General features: G+C 30.3%; 1 protein-coding gene across 9 annotated transcripts in view; it reads left to right on the top strand.

The window, feature by feature from the left end:
• Positions 1-5,344: 5,344 nt before the first annotated feature.
• Pcdh11x (protocadherin 11 X-linked) overlaps positions 5,345-22,660 on the top strand; it is a 650,410-nt gene continuing 633,094 nt past the window's right edge. For all 9 annotated transcript variants that reach the window (XM_071606439.1, XM_071606438.1, XM_071606436.1 and 6 more), the window contains exon 1: positions 5,345-5,884. In XM_071606439.1, coding sequence (XP_071462540.1) covers positions 5,345-5,884 — 540 coding nt within the window. The remainder of the gene's footprint in view (positions 5,885-22,660) is intronic.

Raw genomic sequence — 22,660 nt, 5'->3', positions numbered from 1 at the left:
AGAATGACTCAACAGTAAATATTTTAGAGAAGAAAGCAGCAATGATGGAATCCACTTCTCAGATAAGTTCAGACACAGATGGGAAGATTAGATACATCTTGAAAGGAGTACAATAAATAAATCCTTTGTGTAATGACATTTAGTGAAAATACTATGTATATAATTTTAGTACATTAGTGAATCTTTCATTTGGATATTTCAATATTCAAAGTATATGGGAAGGAGTCATGTCAGATAGGTCAACAAATGCATCTGCCCCCATTCTGCTTGCTGTGACCAATCCCTTGGAAAGATTTGCATTCATCAATTGTTCCAGTTTGTCTTTCTCCCAATGTTGTTATCTTTTTTGCAATGGTCTAGTTTCCTTCCTTTCATTGTGAGTATTATCTTATTGTTTATCCAGGATGTGAAAGAAGTTTTGCTTGTGCATGAGAACACCAATACAGAAGTGACATGAAATATTAGGGATGTTGAATGGTGTATATATTTACTTCATGAGGCATTAAATTAATTAGAATGGTGAGAGCCAAGAGGAGTTAGGATAATGGACTGCATATATATATATATATATATATATATATATATATATATATATATATATATATTAGTTGTAGATGGACACAATACTTTTATTTTATTTTTTTAATGTGGTGCTGAAGATAGAACCCAGTGCCTCATGCATGATGCATGACAGGAGAACACTCTACCACTGAGCCACAGCCACAGCCCCTAGCTGACTTATTTTAATGTAATACTTATATTTGTACTATTTTAATAATTAGTTTTTGTAGTCTATGAACCAGCTATTGACATGGAATTAATTTAAATATGCCACAATGAAATCAGCACTATAATTAATGAAAATGTAACAAGAACTTGAAGGAAATCATGCCTTGGGATTCTTCTGAGAAACTATTTGAATTGTCAGGTGTCTTGACATGCGACTGTTGTCTCAGCTACTTGGAAGGCTGAGGCAGGAGTATTGCTTGAGCCCAGGAGTTCAAGACTGACTATGCATCAATCTAAGAACTCTGCCTCAAAAAACAAAACATAACAAGAATAGCAACAATAAAGGCAAATCATTTAAACATCGCTTTTGTGGATTGAACATGCTAGAATTGTATACATGAGGTTTACATTCTTTGCCTAATTACATTTTAAACTAATTTATTAGAGATTATAAAATGGCTTCCATCTTTGTTTATCTTTAAATTTTTAAGGTGTTTATGTTATTTATCCTTTTGCTTTCTCTGGTTGTCTATATTCTGTCCTTCTGAGTACAATTATTACCTACTCAATCACTATGTATTGTTAAAAAGAGGCATCACTGAAATAATAAAGGCTCTATTGGAACTTGTAGAACTTTTTAAATTCTATTTATTTATTTTCATTCAAACTAACCATAGTCTATAGTAAGAATGGTTTGTGAGGGCAGGAAAGGGAAAGACATCTAAACTTATCATTTTGAGAGAAAAATTAGAGTCAAGAAAAGTTACGTGTGTAGACATATTTTCCTTGGATGTCTGAGTTAAATTTATAATGCTTCCATAAAACTAAGCAATGACTGTTCATACCCATATGTAGTAAATTTCTTTCTTTTTTTTAAAGAGAGAGAGAAGAGAGAGAGTTTTTAATATTTATTTCTCAGTTTTTGGTGGACACAACATCTTTATTTGATTTTATGTTGTGCTGAGGCTCTAACCCAGTGCCCCACGCATTCCAGGCGAGCACATTACCGCTTGAGCTACATCCCCAGTCCAAGTAGCTAAATTTCTGTAGTGGTCATTAAAGAATTAAATTCAGCATTTTCAAGGAAACTCCTTTTAATATTAAAGATAAAAATAAATTTTCAAGTAATAAATATAAGGGTTAGAATAGAAATCTAGATGTGACTTTATTTAAACATGTATATTTACATCCCAGAAGAGGCAGAGTTAAACTAATTATTCAGTAGATTGTAAACATAAATAAAGACATGCTAGAATATTTGCATTATCATATATAAGGTCTAAAAAACAGGAATTTCATCTGTTTTGTTCACTGATGATCTCTTAGTGCCTATAATAGTGTTTGTTTTAGAATTCGATTTATAAATATTTGTTGGATAAGTGAATACACCCTCATGAATTCAATTCACCCAAAACTAATTATAAAATAGAGGGTAAATATCCTTTTTAGGTGTTAAATGTGTATCCATTTAAGCTTTAAAAATATATTTCTTTTTCTATAACATTTTTTATTGATTTTGAATACCCCTGTAATAATTTAAAGTGATGAAACACATTTTAAAATGTTTGATTAGATAATGTTATTTAAGGTAGTGTAGAACAGAGTAGAAGGGGACTTCTAGGAATTAAGTCAGGATCTTAATTCTTTTTCATGTGTAGATACTGCAACATGCATGTAATGTTTTTAAAAATGGTATGCAGTATTCTACTACCAGTTGTAATAATCTGTAATACCTAAGGGTAGAATAAGAATAGTGATAGTTTCAATTCCAGTTGTCACCATCTTATTTTTATTTTTCCTTATGTTTGCATGGTATTTATAAAATCACACAGTCATTAAAATTTTAGAGGTCCTAGATTCATAGTGTATAAGACATGCATGGATGTGTGCATATGAACTTATAGCATCAATGAGATATTTAAAATCTCACATTCATAACAGAGTAGAAAACTAATAATTCACAAGAGACCAAGTCTTGAGAACAGGTTTCTATATTATGTAGTCCCTATGCTCATCATTGAGCAAATGTTGCTAAAAATATACTGCAGTCTATTCATGTTGTTTACTATTATAGAGAATGTTTTCAGCGTTAGTATGTTTAACTATTACACTGAAAAGGTTTTATAAATCACACCAAGTAATCAACAAGAAGGTACCTATAGTATATAATTTTCAATATACCTATAATATATATTTCTCAAATTTTGCCAACAAAATTCATAAAATGAGAAGTTTAACATTCATCTACTTCATCTCTTGGTATCATTCATGACCTAAACTATCTCAATTGTTGCAACGTATCCATTTATTCTGTTACTGATTGCAAAAAGAAGGATTTCATTTTTTCCCTTTTCTGTTTTTCAACATTTCTGCATGCCTGTTTTAAAAATGCAGATGTATATCTATGCAGTGGGGCATTTTAATATAATACATTTTCTGGCATAATCATAGCACATTATCCTTAGCTATATATATTTTGTGATATATATAATCACAAATCCTCCTTTTTTAGAACCATTACTAAAACTTTGTTAATATTATTGATTACCAATAAAAATTGAGAACTCCCTTAATTAGATGTTTGTATGCATTGATACTTTTCTGTAATGGAATCTCAAAGGACCATATTTCCACACCTATCTTTTAAAACTATGGAATGCTTTGATAGCTGCATTAACCCTTGTTTATATATATATATATATATATATATATATATATATATATATATATATAATCTGATTTGGTTCAGTGCAGTGGAATACAAATTTTATTTTGTGTTACCATTTTACCTACCACTAACATCTGGAAGCACATTAGAAAACTTTGTGATGCTAGAGATAAAGAAATTCTAATATGTCAAATTAAGATTATATGAAGCTAATCAAACTGAAAATATGAATTGGTAATTAAGAAAGGAAAATGAAGAAAATAATTTTCAAATTATAAGAAAATTAGAATTCTTTATTGAATTTGACCATAAGAATGAGAACAAAAACAATCTGGAATAATTCAGTGAATGCAAACAATAAGCAAGGGGTTAAAAAAAATCAACCAAAGATATTGTTTTGATTCACTTTGCCCTGGCCAAAATGATATTAAGTGCCTTATTTTTAATGTTTTTTAAAAATATTCATTTTTTGACAAATAATTATGTATATTTTGGGGAACAATATGAATTTTTAATCTATGTAATCATTTTAGAAAGATTTGATCAAGTTAATTAATATATATATGACACCTCATCAATATGTGTTTTGTAGTGAGAATATCTAGCTATTCTTTTAGCAGTTTTCAAATATACAAAACAATGCCTTTAGATTTTTAACCCCTAGTTGAGATGTTCTTCGTATTTGGTCAACTCCTGTCAGTTTGTAGATGTGAAATTTCACTTTCCTATGGACTATCTTCTGTAATATGAAAACATAAATTCTCAGAATAAGAATGTTGTTCAATTCAAATTCCTTGAGTTGTAGGATGTCACATACCAAATCTATAATCTAATCTCAGTATGTAGACCTAATGCCTAAATTAGACTCTTGCAAAATTAGACATAAATACCTATGCTTCTGTGTCATTAATACCTGCAAAGATAAGGGATTTACTATCACCTGAAAAATGTTTTTTTTTTCCCACAGAATGCTTGAATAAGCAGATGTTTATGTTGTTCAAAATGTTGCCTGCTTGTAACTTATATCTATTTTTGTTTTTCTCATCAAAAGAAAGCAAGCTCCAACACCCTTGACATATAATGGTTTCCTCCGTGTTTAGCCATTGGCACATTAACTCCTCTTCTCTTCCCAAACACTTTTTTTTTCAATTCAAATTTCCTGAGTCCTTCATTTGTCATTGACTACTTTTATGGAAATAAAGTTTTACTGTTTGGAGCCTAAATCTTAAAATATGGACTATTGCATAAAATACATATTTAAAATAAAATAATTGAATTTGAAATTCATATTATAACAAAAAATATTTTTGTGATTAGTAACAAATATTTTATTTTCAATAACTATTGAATTAAATATTTCAATTATTTGTTTTAGCTTTAAGTATTTTGGTAAATTAAAATATCTTTTATGTATTTTATCAATAATGGACACTTACAAATACCTTATGTCTCTTAATTACTATAGATATCTTGTTTCCTTTATTTTTCTTGTTAATGTAAAAATGTATATTTGATTTAAAACAATTTGTTGTTAATTTATTTAACACTTTTAATTTTGCTAATATTTTATTTAATCGTTTTTAATTTACAAAGAAGTCTTCACATAACATGCATTTTTATGATTGGCTGCCTAATAATTTATTTTTCCCCCTCTTCTTTTTTCTCCTCTCCTCTTCCCCCTGCCTCCTCCTCCTCCTCCTCCTCCTCCTCCTCCTCCTCCTCTTCTATCTTCTTCTTCTTCCTCCCTCTCCCTCTCTCCCCTCTCTCCCCTCTCTCTCCCCTCTCTCCCCTCTCTCCCCTCTCTCTCCCCTCTCTCCCCTCTCTCTCCCCTCTCTCCCCTCTCTCCCCTGTCTCCCCTCTCTCCCCTCTCTCCCCTCTCTCTCCTGTCTTTTCTATTTGTCAGTTTTCTGTGGGTTGATACAGAGAACCATCACAATCGTGCCTGGTATGGACTTGTTGTCCGGGACGTATATATTTGCGGTCCTGTTAGCATGCGTCGTGTTTCAGTCTGGCGCCCAGGAGAAAAATTACACCGTCCGAGAAGAAATGCCAGAAAACGTCCTGATAGGCGACTTGTTGAAAGACCTCAATTTGTCGCTAATTCCCGACAAGTCCTTAACGTCTCCAATGCAGTTCAAGCTCGTGTACAAGACAGGGGATGTGCCACTGATTCGTATTGAAGAGGGTACTGGTGAGATCTTCACTACTGGCGCTCGCATTGATCGTGAGAAATTATGTGCTGGTATCATGATGGATGCCCATTGCTTTTACGAAGTGGAGGTTGCTGTTTTGCCGGATGAAATATTTAGACTGGTTAAGATACGTTTTCTGATAGAAGACATAAATGATAATGCACCGTTATTCCCAGCGACGGTTATCAACATCTCAATTCCAGAGAATTCGGCTATAAACTCTCGGTATGCTCTCCCAGCGGCCATTGATCCTGACATAGGAATAAACGGAGTTCAAAATTACCAACTAATTAAGGTACGTTTTTAAACCACTTTTTGTTGAAGATGTTATTTCATTTTTAAAAGATAGAAAGGATCTTATTATACTTCAAATTTTAAGTAAGTCATCGCCTCAGTTTTTCAAAGTTTAAGCAAAGCATACTCGAGAAAATTCATCAATACACTTTGTGCAGTTACATGGGATTTATTAACTTTCTTTTAAAAAAATATATTCTAGTTGTAGTTGAATACAATACCTTTATTTTACTTATTTATTTTTATGTGGTGCTGAGGATCGAACCCAGGGTCTCACATGTGTGAGGCAATGGCTGTACTGCTGAGCCACAACCCCAGCCCAAGGGACTTATTAATTTTCATTGTACCTATAATCATTTCCAAACATTTGTATTTCCTTAAATAATTATAGAGGTTAGACAAGGAATTAAGCTCGGCTACTTAAGCTTGCCCAATAGCTTAATTTTAATCTGTATAGTCATGACTCTGCCAGAAATTTGACCAAAATAAGCAAATCAAAGCATTAAGAATGAATCAACAAAACTATCAAAAAAATTTTTTGGTTATGTTAGATAGGAACTATATCTTGTCATTTGAAAAGATGTCAAATCATCTATATGAGGGGTGAATAAAACATTTTTATCACCAGCATTTCTGAATATGTATAGATTAATGAGACATTTTTGATGTGATTTCAAGTTAACGTAAGATCTTTAAGTATCTTTTGAATCATTAAAGTAAAATTAAATTTTAGAAAATTTACTATTAAAATATTTTCATTTTGTTTCAATTCCTTGAAGACACATTATTCAATTAATACAAAACGTAATTTTTCCATTTAGCCCCAAAGATTCAGTTTTGACTAGATTTCAGCCTGGGGAGGGGAAGAATAGTAGAATATGTGGTATCCTTCAATGTAGGTACAGAAGGGCCACATTTACTAAGTACATGGGAAATTACTAAAAATTATCAATAGACAATAGTAGAAACCTCAGATTTGGGTATGTGAAATACTAGAATTTACTTTATTGTTCTTGGAAAATACATATAAAAAAACAAGTGTACAGCTTTCATACTGATATAATGAGAGGATTTTTAAAATTTATAAATATTCTCTGTTTACTTAATGTAAGACTATGATTGACATGACTGTTTTAAAGTATTCAAAGAATACATAAATATGATATTCTGACATGTATTATCTTAAGGTTTTAGGCCTGTAGTATGTATATTATGAGAAAACTGATCAACAAATGACAATGTATATTATAAAGATACATATTTGTTTATATGTACTGTATTAATCAGCCTTTTGTCATTGTGGCTAAACCACCTTCCCAAAGAAAACAATTTAGAGGAGGAAGGATTTATTTTGTCTTATAATTTCACATCTTTAATTCCATGATCTTTGGGCTTTATTGTTTTGGCCTGAAGCAATACAGAACAATATGGCAGAAGAGTGTAAAAAAAGTCTGCTCATAAAATACCCTTAGAGGGCATGTCCCTAGAAACATACTTCCTCCAATTAGGTCCCACCTCCTACAGTTTCCATTACCTCCAAATAGTCTGTTGAATTATTAAATCATCAAATGGATAAATCCTCTGACAAGTTTAGAACCTTCAAGATCCAATCATTTCCTGAAAGCCTCACCTCTGAACATTGCTATACTGACAAACAAGCCTTCAACACATGAGTTTTTGGGGGACATTTCTATCCAAACCATAACAAATAAGTTCAGAAATTGAAGGCTACAAATCTCTTGAGTGAATTATTCAAGTAAAAGACATATTTGTCTGAGTATATGAGGTAAAATTAGAGAAGGGTTAGAATATCCATAAATAAGCTTTTATAGGTCAGAACCCTACAGTCCATCTCCTTATCTCATGAAATGAAAAGTATATGTGGAAGTGAGAAAGATACAGATCACAGTTTTGTGCTAAACTCTTCCTAAATATGCTACCTCCTACTTAATCCTTCTGATTTTTAATTTCTTCAATTGAAATATGTGAATGATGACATAATTCTTATAGAAGCAATATTGGGAAGATAAGCACTAATTATAGAGTAGATATATCAGCATTAAATGTTTTTGGAGATGCTTTATAATATTAGACTACTTATAGAAATGTGAGGCTTATCACCTTAATTTATAAATTGTGTATCAGAATGGATACCCCTATTAGCTATATGATTTTTGGTCATTGATAGACATTCTATAATCTGTGATATCCAAAATGGTAGCCACTAGGACCATGTGGCTACTGAGTAGTTGAAATATGGTAGCACTATTAAGGAATTAAATTTTAATTAAATTTTGTTTTAATTTTAATAGCCATATGTAGTTACTGGTTAGCATGTTGGAAAGCAAAGCCTAAACAAAAATAATTTATTTTGAAATTGTAACTGGAAGGCCAAATAAAAAAATGGGACCTTAGCAAATTGAAATCAACTATTAGCAAAAAGATCTCTCCACCTGATATTGTGACAAACATCTTCTTAAAATTCATTTTTTTGTGCAAGGAATAATTTTGTTATTTTTCCCTCAGATTAATGAACTTTCAAGAAAATTCTGATTATTTTTGAAAGCTACTAAACAAATTCAAATATAACAAGTCAACCTGCTGACATAATTTCAGCTTTATTAAAAAGTATTTTCCTTTGACTTATGTTGAAAGTAAGTCAACTAATGACAAAAAGACAGGCTCACTATAGGTTTTTAAGATAAGTAGAAATAGTAATGCTCTAAAGTTTCTTTCAGCGTTAGAAGGAGTAACAAGCCTAAAGTAACTATACAGTATACCTAAAACACTGGGGCATCTCCATGGCCTCATGGACAAATGAACTTTTCTGAGAGCTTGTTAAAAATAATGAGAATAGAACACAAAGCATAGCCCCAGGTGAGCAGAGGGCCATGACATGGGTTACATTCACAGAATGCACTTTGACTTGCAAAAAGGCCCTATCATGAAAGTGGCATGTATGCTGGGGAAAGGAGAGTTAAAGAAAAAGAAACATGTTTTGATTCATCAGTAAACTTTACTAAATTTTACAATTTGAAAGTAAGTAGGCCAACCATAAAAATTTATTTAAAAGACCCCCTGTCTTGAAAAATAGGATGAGAATTTAATTAATATTAATTTGCTCTACTTTTGTTGAATAGATAAGAATAGCAAAATCACAGTTTATGCTAACTAGGGTAATCTAAAATGTATATGAAAAGTTCAAATAGCAAAGGGAGAGAAAGGGGGAAATGTAGAGAAATATTCGAGGAAAAATTAGGTCAATTCATAGATATAAAAGGGTTCTGCTATTGACAATATTATAACTCACTGAAATTAAAATTAGTGGTAGAAAAGATTTATTAAATATCAAAACTGTACATAATAAATCATAAAGACTTAAAACAGATAATTTATTTCTAAAATTTTAATTATATAAATATTTAATTTAGTTTATATTTTGTTACTTTGGGTATGCCTTATCATAAACAAGAGATGTATTATTATTCCACATTTAAAATAGTTGGAAAATGAAATTCAGAGTATTAGTATGTTTTGCTTATGATCATAAAATATATAAATGAAAACAGAATACGGTAGACTCCTAGATTTTATTAACAGATATCCCTGAGAGAGGAATCATAGCCAATTCATGATACAAGAGGAAGACAGTGAAAGAAGAAAAAGAAAAGAGAGAGTGTGCAATGAAAGATTAAAGTTATTACTAATTAATTCCATCTGATAAAAGGAAAAATAGGTTAAAACAAATGTATCGGTTTGAACTTTGTAAGGATAATTTTGACTTTAAAATGATATCATATTATTTTCTACAGAAAAAAAATTATCTCTAGGAATTCTTGAATTGGCAATTTTAAATAAATTTAGTTCTGACATATCCTTTTCCAGGATTTCAAGTAAAGTCATGCTGCAATGAGATGAGAATCCTCCATGATATTTTGATATAATTTCCCTTAATTTGCACTCTGTTAAATAGTGATATCTACATACATTTCTCTAGGTATTCACATACACACACACACACACACACACACACACAAACACATAAGTGTATATGCATATGCACTTGAGTGTATACACATAAGTCTGCACATACATACATACATATTCATAGTACACTGTACATATTGGTATTTGAAGGAGTTATCAGTCAGGAATAGGAAATTACAGTACTTAATCTCTAAAAATGTTTAGTATTCCAATGCCCTGTTATTTTAAAAGCTCTTTTTCATATTCTAAGTTTTATTGACAAGAAGCCAGCATTTTCACTAAGATAAATATACTTAAAGCACCCAATCTGACTTAGGATATGTATATAAACCACAGAGACGTACTTCTTCCTATGATTGGAACTCAGGGGAAATTAGTTTGTGTAATGATGTTACATACATCTTCATTTTCTGCTTCAGATTTCCATCTTCCCTGTCTGGTATCAGCGGTTAAATTCCCATACTGGCTCAGTGACAGTATGTGTTTCATTGTGAGAGGCATGAAAATGTTTCCAAGACTGACATTTGGGCTGACAGAGCATGAAGATCAACTATTTTTTCCCCAGATTAGTGATCTCACCCAAATCCCCAACCTGTTTCTGCAATCCCATAAACAAGCCTCATCTTTAACATTGACCTCAGAAGATAATTTAAACTGGCATAGTCCTTTTACCTAGACAAGATCGTCAGGCCGTTTTTTTCTATTTTAATTAAAAATCTTCAGACTTGGACTTACAATACTAAATTTGAGTTAGATTTGTTTTGAATTCTTGGGTTAGAAAATACAAATTGTGAAAATTTCTTATATCATTAGATTTATTAATATTGATTCAAATTGTTGAGTATGAGGCATCAAATTATTTATCATGGAGACAAACATCAAAAGAACATTATTATTTTGAGAGAATAATATATTTTAACCAGAGTTCAAAAAGGTGTGTAACATAAGAAAGGAGTAAAGATTCATTAATGCTATTATGGGCAGAATGTACAACAATGTGTATAACAGTGTTAGATTGCTTTACTTGATTCCAAGGGACTCAGAAGAGTTGAGTAAAATTATTTCCTCGTTTTTTCCAAGTATAAAGTGAAGTTTCACTTAGAAGTTCAAGCTTTCAGCTTTAAGATTACTTGATTTGATATTCTCTGAACTCTGTGATGTGCAGATTAACATTTTTGATCTGCGCCGAAAAGCAAAAAAGAGGACAATCAAATGCTAATGACTATTAGGTCCCTGAAAGCTGAGGTTATCATAGTGTACCTCCAGTGGGGAAAAACAACACATAATATTCATTCTTTTCATGAATGACTCTTTATTAATGCTGTCAGGTCTTATTTAAATGAGAGCATAACACTAATAGGATTAAGTAACATTTGACTTTATTCAGAAACCTGGTTAGTATTCATAGTTCAAAAATGGTTGATATTAAATATACCTGTTATTAATAGTTCCACATGAAATAATATGTGCTGGATGCTTTATATTGCTCAATTCTAGAGTATCAATTTATAAATTCATAAGTGTATAAATCGAAACTCTCAAGAACAAATTCATTTCTACATCTGATTAATTTTTCACATTGTTCACCTTAACATAATATTAGCAACTAACTATAAAAAGCACTGTTAAATTTTGTTAATTTTAGGTTCAGACTTATCAGTCCATTATTCCACTACTTACATTTCTAACTAATAATCTTTTAATTGCTTACTTTTATGGCTGCCAAAGGTAATAACTTAAAACTGAAGATAAAATATATTTAAACAAAACAAAATTAATTGATATGGAACTTAATTATAACATTGCATTTGGTTACTCAGATTGAGCTGCTTTTCATAATTCTGGTTAATGCTAATAATCTAAGATAATGTTTAAGGTGTATAATTTGCTTGGCATAAATTTTTCTTTTTTGTCTACACAATTTTCTATTGAAAATAATGATGAAAATCTTATTAGGTGTTGGTAAACACCCTTTTAGTAACTGAAATATAATATTTTAATCTTAGATTTTAAAAAATAATGAGTGGGTAAAGTTTTTATATCAGAGGTGATAATAATACCTTTATCACAAGTGATGTTCAAAACAATAAGATCATTCTGGGGAAAACTTTAGCATAAACTTTTATCAAGCTCTGTAGGCTTGGATCAGTTTTGATGAATATTTTTCTGTAGCTAAAAATATAAAAAGAAATGTAGTTCCCATTTAAAAATAAAATACTACAGGAATTAATATTCTCTCATCTTCATAAAATTAATAAACTGTGGTAAATAAATCAGTAGATAATATAATAGATCACATTGATTATTTTGACCACATGTTAAATTTTACTAGACTTTTGTTGAAGTGTCTTTTAGTTTCCTAATGCAAGTAGAAGTTGCTGGAGGAAGGCCAATATTGAGTTTAATTACATATCTCAGCCTAATTTTCTTAACTATTTAAAAATGTTCTTTACTAATTTATTTTTCTTGTACAGATTATATATTCACTAATCTTATTCTACACATATATTACAAAGTGTTTTGTCCATAAAAATGCTAGATATTCATTACTAGAGAGCTAACTACAACAAAACAAAGCACATACAAACACACATACACACGAAGATGCATATTCCAGCAATAAAATGTTGCAAATATAGCTGTTCATATATTTCTCATTTGATATGATATGTAGGAGATAATTCTTGATATATAATCATTAGAAATCTGTTGCTTAGTTTTTAATACATTGGAAGAATGTTTAGTGCTATTATATTTTAATTGCTGCATGCATATACCTTTATATTTGTAGGAAAAGAAAAGTAGTATGAACTTACATAACAGGAAAATAACTATTAGAATAGTGTGAACTTTGCATTATTAAATGAAATGAAAAACTTTAGTACTACAGTTCTTCAGAATATCCAACTAAATTTAAGCTTTTGTTGTTGTTGTTGTTGTTTCACTAGGGATTGAACCCAGGAACTCTTAACCATTGAACCATATTCCTGGCTCTTTATTTTGAATTTCTGCTGAGGGCCTCACTAAGTTGCTGAGTCTAGTCTTGAAAGTGCAATCTTCCTTTATCAAACCCCAGAGTCCCTGGGATTATGGGTATGCACCACCATGCCCCACTAGCTTGTTTCTAAATCTCCTATAATCTGAGATCTTATGTAGAGAATTGTGATGAACATTTCTCACCCTTTTCTTATTTTATATATAAAACTCCATCATCAGAATCTTCTCGAATAGAATGAAGTAAAATTGTAAATAATGGAAAGCTGTTCTGTTATTTTGTCTTAGTTGTAACAGGAACTGACTACGAACATTTTAGTCTTAATTCCCATCATCAACATTTAACACAAATTTAATGAGTGACCAACATACAAATTCTTAAGGGATAAAAATATGTTTGAAAAATAACCACTCTCCCCAAGGAGCTTAATAATAGGCATTATTGTGAATGTTTTTATACTAATGATAGTAAACAGAAAAAAACCCATTTATTATATTAAAAGAACATTTTACCTTGAATTGTTAATGCAGCCATTAAGAACAAGGGATTATTTTAAGTCTTTATATTCACAGAAATATAAAAGTCTACTTTTAGGAGATGTTTACCAAGAATATTCCAGTAATTTATGGCATTCTATTTAGTTACTGGGTCTGCAATTATGGAAGTGACATTTTTGCCAACATTTCTCTGCAAAATCTCTTTCAGACCAGAAGTAAAACATTTGGATGACAACACTAATTTCTGAGTTAGTGGTGGTAATTATATGAGTTTTTATTATCTTAATTCTAAAACTTGGTATATTTGTTTACAATTTCCCTCCTATTTAATAAAGAAAATGAAAATTAATTTAATAAGCATAAGAATTGATGAAATAAGAAAAATCCATAAGATTTCCTGAGTGCCTTGAAGAAAAGTGTTCTATATACAATACTTATTTGTTTTACTGTATAATTTAGGATTATAGTCTTTCCCAATTTTTCCAAGACCTGATGCTTTCTACTCTTTAAAAAGCTCATTTTATAACCTAAACTTAGTATTTCATACATATTTTATGATGTGTACAGAGAAGAATATGACTGCATTATTCTATTTCTCAATCAATGCCACTGGCTCCACATTTACTTCTGGATCTAGTTCAATTAAAAATGTCTTCCATTTACCTTCTTTAGCTTATCTCTTGAATCAAATGTCTCCTTTTCATTTTTCTCTGCTTCCTCCTGGCCCTCCACATGACTGTGATACTGCTAATATGAGTACTTTTTCATATACTGCTTCTACCATCTGGAATTGCTTTATTTACATCTCATTCATATGCCATTTTTTCAAAAAAATCAATTTAATTTCTTGTCTTTTCTTTTTTCATGCTGAAAACTTTTGTGTTTTCCTATCCCTTTTCTATCATGGTTGTCTTTTTGCAGTGGATTTTTTAAAAAGAGCTCAAATATCATATTTATCATTAATCATTCTAAATGAAATACATTTTAAATAACATTTTCTAGCAGGAGATTTGTTTGAATAAGCTTTTCATATAAATTAGTGTTTCTTCCTGGTCTATGAGAGGTCCAAGATAACCTCTGAAGACAAGCATTGGATTAGAAGCATCCATGTAAACTAGTTTGGCTGGGGAAACATAACAGAATAAATAGCCTGATCCCTAAGGACAATGTAACAAGGAAATATTTGTTGTCAGTAAGGAAAATTAAAAAGTAAATGGTTAACAGAAGAAAATGGTAGTCTAAGTAATCCAGGGATGCATAAATTAAAAAAAAATTTTAATGGATTATAAATAAATTAAGAAGTATAGACTTTACAGGTTACTTTTATTTTAATATAATGCTTTATTTAAGTCACTGCATGGTTACATCAATTAATATGAAAGTTCACATAGATATCATGTTTAGTTACAATCAATAGTCAATTAACTTCCAGAAATTGAAATATAATAAATAAATAAATAAATATAAAATGAGGGCTAGTTATGATGTTTGAATAAACAATAAGATTATAAGATTGCTATGTAGAATATTTCATACTCTATTAAGTGATCTCACACTGCTTTTTCTCTGAGGACTTACATATTTAACAGATTTTGTGTATTTTCAGAGGCATTTAAATCTTTTAATTTTACCATGAGGAATTTTATCTTAAGTTATCAACTACAGCCATATCTCCATCAAACATATTGTTTATCCAGATTGCAAATCCAGTATAGAACTATCCATGTTGAAAAAGTAGCAACGACCAGAACCATAGCTTTACCACTTGAGAGCTACAGCTATATCCCAAGCATTTTGAGAGAGGGTCTGGCTAAATTCCTGAGCCTGCCCTAGACTTTGTGATCTTCCGGTTTTAGCTACCCAAGTCCTCACTGGCGGGAGGTTATATGGTCCTTAATTGGAACATTGTTGGCTGGCTTCTGTATGGACTCTATCTGCAGGTTTTAGTATTTTAAATATTTCTCTGAAATCTATTTTTTCCAAAAATCCTGACATGAGTTTTGCTGGTATACCAAGTTGAATGAAGTTTTACTTTAGACCTTCAAATGATGTTTAAGATAAAATTCCTAACTGGTATAATGAAAGAATTTTTATTGAATTGGAACTTTCACACAGAAAAATTATGTATTTACATGTAAAATATCCAGATCAATAAAACTGAGGTTTAAATACCTTAATCTCTTGGAAATTTGATTTTTAGAATTATTTACTTAATAGATAAGACTTCAAGAGCTGTATTCATCTAGTACAATTATACTATGAATAATTTAAGTAATTTCAAATTCTTTACTGTGTCTTTTGTAGATGTTTTATAGTTAATAATCTCAGTGACAGAGCACTTTCCTTGCACATTTGAGGCACTTGGTTCTATCCTCAGAACCACATAAAAATGAACAAACAAAATAAAGATAATGTAAATATTTATAGTTAAAAATATTTTTTAATTTGTAGATTAAAAAATCATTTGTGTATTATACAAATATTTGTGTATACATTTTACTTCTATTTTATCCTAATTTGATTTTGTGTTATCTACTCGAATTTCATGAAATGAAGATGACCATATAATTTATCCTACAATCCAGGACAATTTTAAAATTATAGTTAAATGGGGATAACCAGAATATATAGTTATACCATTTAAAAACCTAAAATTTGTAAACTAGTTTCTTCTTTTCCATTTTACATTCCATTTCCTTTTATTCCTGAAATTCGGATTTACCTTGAGCCAGAGAGCTGCCATTTTCTTCATGACAGCAATATAGTCAACTATTACTTGCACAAATTCAAGCTGCACTCTTGTTTCATTTATCTGAACATATCTCAGGCTGACAGCTCAGCTGGCAAAAGATTAGCTTGTGAAGAATTTTATGGCAGCACACAGGCTGTCATCAAATTTATACTGGGTGAATCCTTTTCTCAACTGGCATTGTTCATATTATGTAGTATTCATTAAAGATAAGTAGTCAAGAAAATTACATGGAAAACAGATTTCATTGCACTAAGAATTCCTTTAATTTTGGACATAAGATTTCCATTTTCTTCATCATTATTCAAATATATGCAGACTATCTATTATTTGCTTCCATGCACTGACCCACAAAAAGTAGGAGGGATTAGACTTCTGGCCAAGATTCTAAATAATGAAAGCTTTTTGAAATTAACTGTGTTATTGAATTTCTCTTCTACACATTTTTCTCTAAATAGTCATTTGTCTGGAGGCCATTTGAGTATAGCCTGAAGAGAGGATGAGCTTCATAACTGCTTGAACATCTTTCCAAAATAGGAATTAGGTTGTGGATAGAAGAACTTTTGAGTATTTTCTGAGGAGAGGAATGGTGAATTTAGCTGCTTGGACATATTCTTCATAAATATTTATAAGAAAACAGTTTATATTTTTCTTTGTTATACTGGTGTGAGAATAATTGATACCATCAATACATGATTAAATTTGTATTTTGTGCCAGATGTGTTGGCACATGCCTGTAATCTCAGTGTCTGGGGAGGCTGAGTGAGGAGGATGATGAGTTCAAAGCCAGGCTCCACAACAGCAAGATGCTAAGTGACTCGGTGAACCTCTGTTTTTAAATAAAATACAAAATAGGGCTGGGGATGTCGTTCAGTGGCGGAGTGCCACTGAGTTCAATTCCCAGTACCCCCCCACAAAAAAATTGTATTTTGTTTTCCCCCATTCATCAGCATTACAAAGCATAATATCACCAATAATTACATAACTATTTTTATATCAGATGTTTTGTTTTTCTTCATGGAATCTTAGATTTTTCACTCACAGATTTGTATATAGTGCCTATATACTATTCTAGTACAACTAATTATTTTCCCAAAAGAAATTTAAACTTGATCAAAAAAAATACTCTACATAGATTGACTCTTTGAAGCAGGTATGATGCAGATTTCTATTTTACTTATAAAATATGTATATGAGTGTCACTTATATCTTTTATATGACATTATTCATGAAAAGCTGTGATTAAATAAATTAATAAACAAATTGTAAATATGTTTATTATGAAACTTACCTTTAAATTTTAGCAATAGCTTGAATATTTTAGCATAGTCCTGAATAAAAATAATTTAATGAAATTTAAGTAAGTATCTAGTTAATAGAGTTAATTACAATTGCTACACATGTAAATAATTCTAGTGATAATAAAAATCAATTTAAATAAAAAATGTGATATAGAGCTCAGTTAGCTTGATAATCTTGATAATGGTTTAGAGTACACATATGATCTTAGAGTAATGATATTATAAAAGGCAAATCACTTATTACTAGGTTCCTTAAATTTATATTACTTTTTTTTCTTCTACCTCTTGGTGATTTGCCAAATCACAAACTGGATTTTGATTAGAGAAAAAATCTTTGTCAGAAGATAAAGTCAGCATTTACTAAATGTTTATCAGTATACTATCATGGATAGGTTTTGCTATGGATTAAAAAATGTAGCCCAGTGTTGTCAGATTTGTGAAAAATTGTGATTTCATTAAATTGGAGTTTGATAATCAAAGCATAATTTCAAAGTCTACCTGAGTGCTGATTTAATGTCTATGCTTCTTTGGGCATGCAAATGATTTATCATAGTTCCACATAATTCATTATTTAAAAGCCATAGTCAGTACTTTACTGTTCAATAGTGAATAATCAAATTTGAGTGAATCATATCCCTCCATATTACATTTTATTTTTCTTCAAATTACTTTAAATATTGTTCCTAGTAATTATCTAATTCAGCAAATTTAGATCAAAATTCCTAGAAAGCATTCTTTAAAAATATAAAATTTTTGTAAAACTAGATAAGCTTAAATCTTCTTTAAATATACTTTCCAGTTTCTAGTGTGCTTTTGTCATTAGTTTAGATCCATGCTGTAGCATGTTTGTTCTTGGTTACCGTTATGTACAGATTATCTTGCAAGGAGGAGCACCTTTCCTCTTCTAAAAGGGTAGAAAAGAGCAAATATGAGTGTTTATTTAGAATAGTAAGGATTTAAAAAAGTAATCTGTTCTTTTTAGTTATATATGATAGTAGAGTGTATTTTGACATAGCATATATACAAGGAGTATAACTTCCCATTCTTGTGGTTGTACATGATGTGGAGTTACACTTGTCATGTATTCACATATGAACATAGGAAAATTGTGTCCAATTCATCCTACTGTCTTTCCCATTCCCATTCCCCCACCCTATCCAGTCCAGTGACCCTCCACTCCTCCCAACCTCCTTCCTATTAGGAGTCAGCATCCACATATCAAAAAGAACATTTGGCATTTGTTTTGGGGGGGATTGGCTTATTTCACTTAGCATGATAGTCTGCAGTTGCATCCATTTACTGGCAAACGCAATAATTTCATCCTTCTTTATAGCTGAGTAATGTTCCATTGTATATGTATAACATATTTTCTTTATCCACAGAATAATAAGTATTTTTAAAGGGAATTTCAAAATGAACTCCCTTATATATCAACACAGGACTGACTCCAACAGACACTAATAAAGAGAATCTTAACAATTTACATTGGTATAAATACACTTCCTTTGAAGTTTTTGGTGGTCTTTCATACATTTCTTTAGGCAATTTTCTTGCAACTATTGGCTGTTTACCAATGCTATAATAACATATAGAGATTTTAGATACCTATAATTTTAGCTTCATCTTTCATTCCCATAAGAAAAGTCTATATATTATACTGTGGCATATAAGATCTTTACATTAATTTTTATTTAGGAATAAATGTACTTTTAATAAGTTTTTGTCACATTGTTCAGTTGTCATTCTTTAATCATAGTAATTTGTTAATGCTACAAAAAGTTTTATGGACATTATATTTTGAAATTGCATTTGAAGAACAATTGAAGAGTTGGACATTTATAATTTCTTATATGTATACATATTCTTTCCCACATTTTAAGTTTTTTTGTCATCTTTGGTTTTAGATCTGATTGAATAAAAACGTGTATTAGAAGCTGATAAAAGTCTTATTTTTAAAACTTTAGTTGAAAACCAAACGTCAGTTGATGAAATCAAAATTTCTTCTGTTCTACACTTAAGTGTTCTGATAATTAAATTAGCAGAACTCACTTAAGTTTGAATATTATATTTACATGTGCATATATTTTTGTCATTTTTATATTTAAGCTGTTGTGTAAAATCTTAAAACTTTTAAGTGGTACCTCCTTTGGTCACAAATAGAAACCAGTTTGCTTCTCTTCTGCCCTACCATACAAATAATCTAAGTTCAATGCTTCTCCTTCTCAAAGCAGTTAATCCATCTTCATTCTCATAAAATTACATATTACTCGTTGGTGACTTCAGAATTTCTAAATATTTTATTAACCACAAGATAAAAAAGGCTAATCAAAAATAAATTTAGTTATAGTCTGCTCACTGCCCTAAAAGACTGATGTTTGTGTAAGCTATTCTTATGTATAGATATTATTAGCTTCTCTCTCCATTAGTATTTCTCAGGGTCTTTTCTGGTTATTTGGTGGACTTTAAATATATAATTCCAGTTACATAGAATGCATAATAAATATGTATTTGGAAACAATGTAATCTTTTACTTTCAGGTTTGCAATTTTCATTATATTTCTCCAGGGTTTCTCAACCTTGACATTATTGATTTTTGTGAGTAGATAACTTTCTTGTGAGGTAGGGTAGGGTCTGTCTTGTGCCCTATCAACTAGATCCCAGTAGTACACTTTTGACCATTTATTACATTCCAAATATATCTCCAGATGTACCAAATAATAAATTTCCCTGGAGGGAACCGTTGCTTTAGCCTATCCTATATATCCTCAGGTAATAAGAGATTTTGTCTTTTATAGAAAGATTTTTGTAACTCTATGGTGGATTCATGTTGTTTTGAAATCTACCCCCAATCTTCAAATGATTAACATTTTCAAATAAGAAAATATTTCAAAAATTTCAAAATAATAAGTACAATTTGGAGGAATCATGCCTAGGTGTCATAAGTGGAATAGTATTAGCACATATAACAAGTCCTTTGATAATAAGAGATTTTCATGAAGTAATAGTGGTTTGCTAAAATTTGCAACATTATTATAATTAATTTTAAATGTAGAAGTTACTTTCTTAACTATTTAATGTAATGGGAACGGGAACGTAATGCTAAATTATAGAGTCTTCTAAGAGGTGATTCTCTAATTGTAGGTGGGATTTATGTTTCATTAATTTAAAAAATGTTTTTTCTATATTTATTCTGTTTTATCATATACCTGCAAAACAAATTTTTTATTTTTTTAACATTTGTTTTTTAGTGGTAGTTGAACACAATACCTTTATTTTATTTATTCATCTTTATGTGGTGCTGAGGATTGAACCCAGGACCTTGCATGTGCGAGGTGAGCACTCTACCACTGAACCACAACCCCAGCCCCCAAAACACAGTTTTATTAGCACCAGCAAAATATTATTAAATGAGTCAGCTTCATAAATTGAATATTCATATTAATCAAATGTAAGTGTCCTTTGCTAACCTTGTTTCTAGTCTTAAAATAAAATTTGGAGAGGAGAAAACTGATACAAATATAAGTAAATTTGTTTGTATATGTGTAAAATGATTGTAGCTCAGCTAGTAAAGAAAAGATTGTTCTTTTCATATGTAAAATCATTATTTTTAATTTGATTTAATGGTTGTATAATAGTTATAATAAATATCAAAATAGTAAATTTTGAAAAAAAACTCTCAAATTGTTAATATGGATAAGAAATGATTAAATTAACCTCTATTAGAATTAGGTGAACTCTAGATAGGGCAGAGTTCTTGGGAGGGGGCATGGAATTATAAATAATGGTGGAATGTGATGATCATTATTATCCAAAGTGCATGTATAAAGACATAAATTGGTGTGAATATACTTTGTATACAGCCAGAAATATGAAAAATTGGGCTCTATATGTGTAATAAGAATTATAATGCATTCTGCTGTCATATATAAATAAAAGAAGAATAAGACAGACATATGACTATATATATATATATATATATATATATGTGATTACACTACTGGTGTGACTAAGTACCATGTACAGCCAGAGGAATGAAAAGTTATGATCCATTTGTGTACATGTGTCAAAATGCATTCTACTGTCATGTATAACTAACTAGAACAAATAAAAATATATTTTAAAAAATCCAATATATAAAAAAAATAGGTGAATTAAAAAAAATTCAAGTTTCAGTATATAAATGAAGCATAAATGTAAATTTTGGGTAAGTTAGAACAAATATGTCTACCTTGTTTAAACAACCACTTATTAAGCTAATATTTTATTAGTGGCTTTATTTATGAAAAGCCACTTCTAGTTCATGAATTTGCAGGTTTTTTTATTTAGTATTATGGCTTATGAAAAATATTTTGACTGTATTTCCATAATCATTTTTATGTAAAATGATACTAGTCATTGACAATGTCCTTGCATAAATGAGCAGACTGGGACCTGTTTGGTTAGCCCTACCTCTGCTTGAGTCTATAAAGAGCTTATTAGTTGTATATGAATGGAAATTTTAGTTGTTTGATTAGACTACATACTTGCTAGATATTATGCTATGAAAATACTAGTTCTATTTTCAAGGTGTCATTTTAATTAATTTTGGAGAAATTTCAGAAACATTACTATTCTCTTGGTGGTTAGATATTATAGTGTATTGAGAACCTTATTAAAGAGTTATTAATTGAACCTAAGGAAAAAATGAAACACTGGTGTTCTAAAATCATTGTATGTCCTAATTCAAACTGATCTCAAACATAAATCACTCCTAGCATCACTGCCATGGAGCATAGTATTTTATGTTATTCAATACTTCTAACATTTGAGTAGGTTTAAGTCTCCTTAAATATATAAATGGTAGTTATGCTTCTAGAATTCTGATAGCATTTTTCTTATTAAGAAGTTGTTTTAAGAAGAATCAGATATAATTAAGATTTAGAAATCATCTTAGAAGACATGGCACTTCATTCTAAAACAGACTGAGACAACATTTAGACAAATGGAAATGAATTAAAATTCACTCTTTTGTAATTTATTTGTTCTAATTTGTTATACATGACAGCAGAATGCATTTTAATTCATAGTACACAAATGGAGCACAATTTTTCATTTCTTTGGTTATACACAAAGTAGAGTTACACCATTCATGTCTTTATATGCATACCTAAGGTAATGATGACCATCTCATTCCACCATCTTTTCTACCCTGATGGCCCTTCCTTCCCCTCCCTCCCCTTTGCCCTATCCAAATTCCCTCCATTCCTCC

This window comes from Marmota flaviventris, chromosome X, assembly GCF_047511675.1.
Source record: "Marmota flaviventris isolate mMarFla1 chromosome X, mMarFla1.hap1, whole genome shotgun sequence".
NCBI lineage: Eukaryota > Metazoa > Chordata > Mammalia > Rodentia > Sciuridae > Marmota > Marmota flaviventris.
Note: the sequence above shows the minus strand (reverse complement) of the source record. Positions and strands in the feature narration are given on the sequence as shown.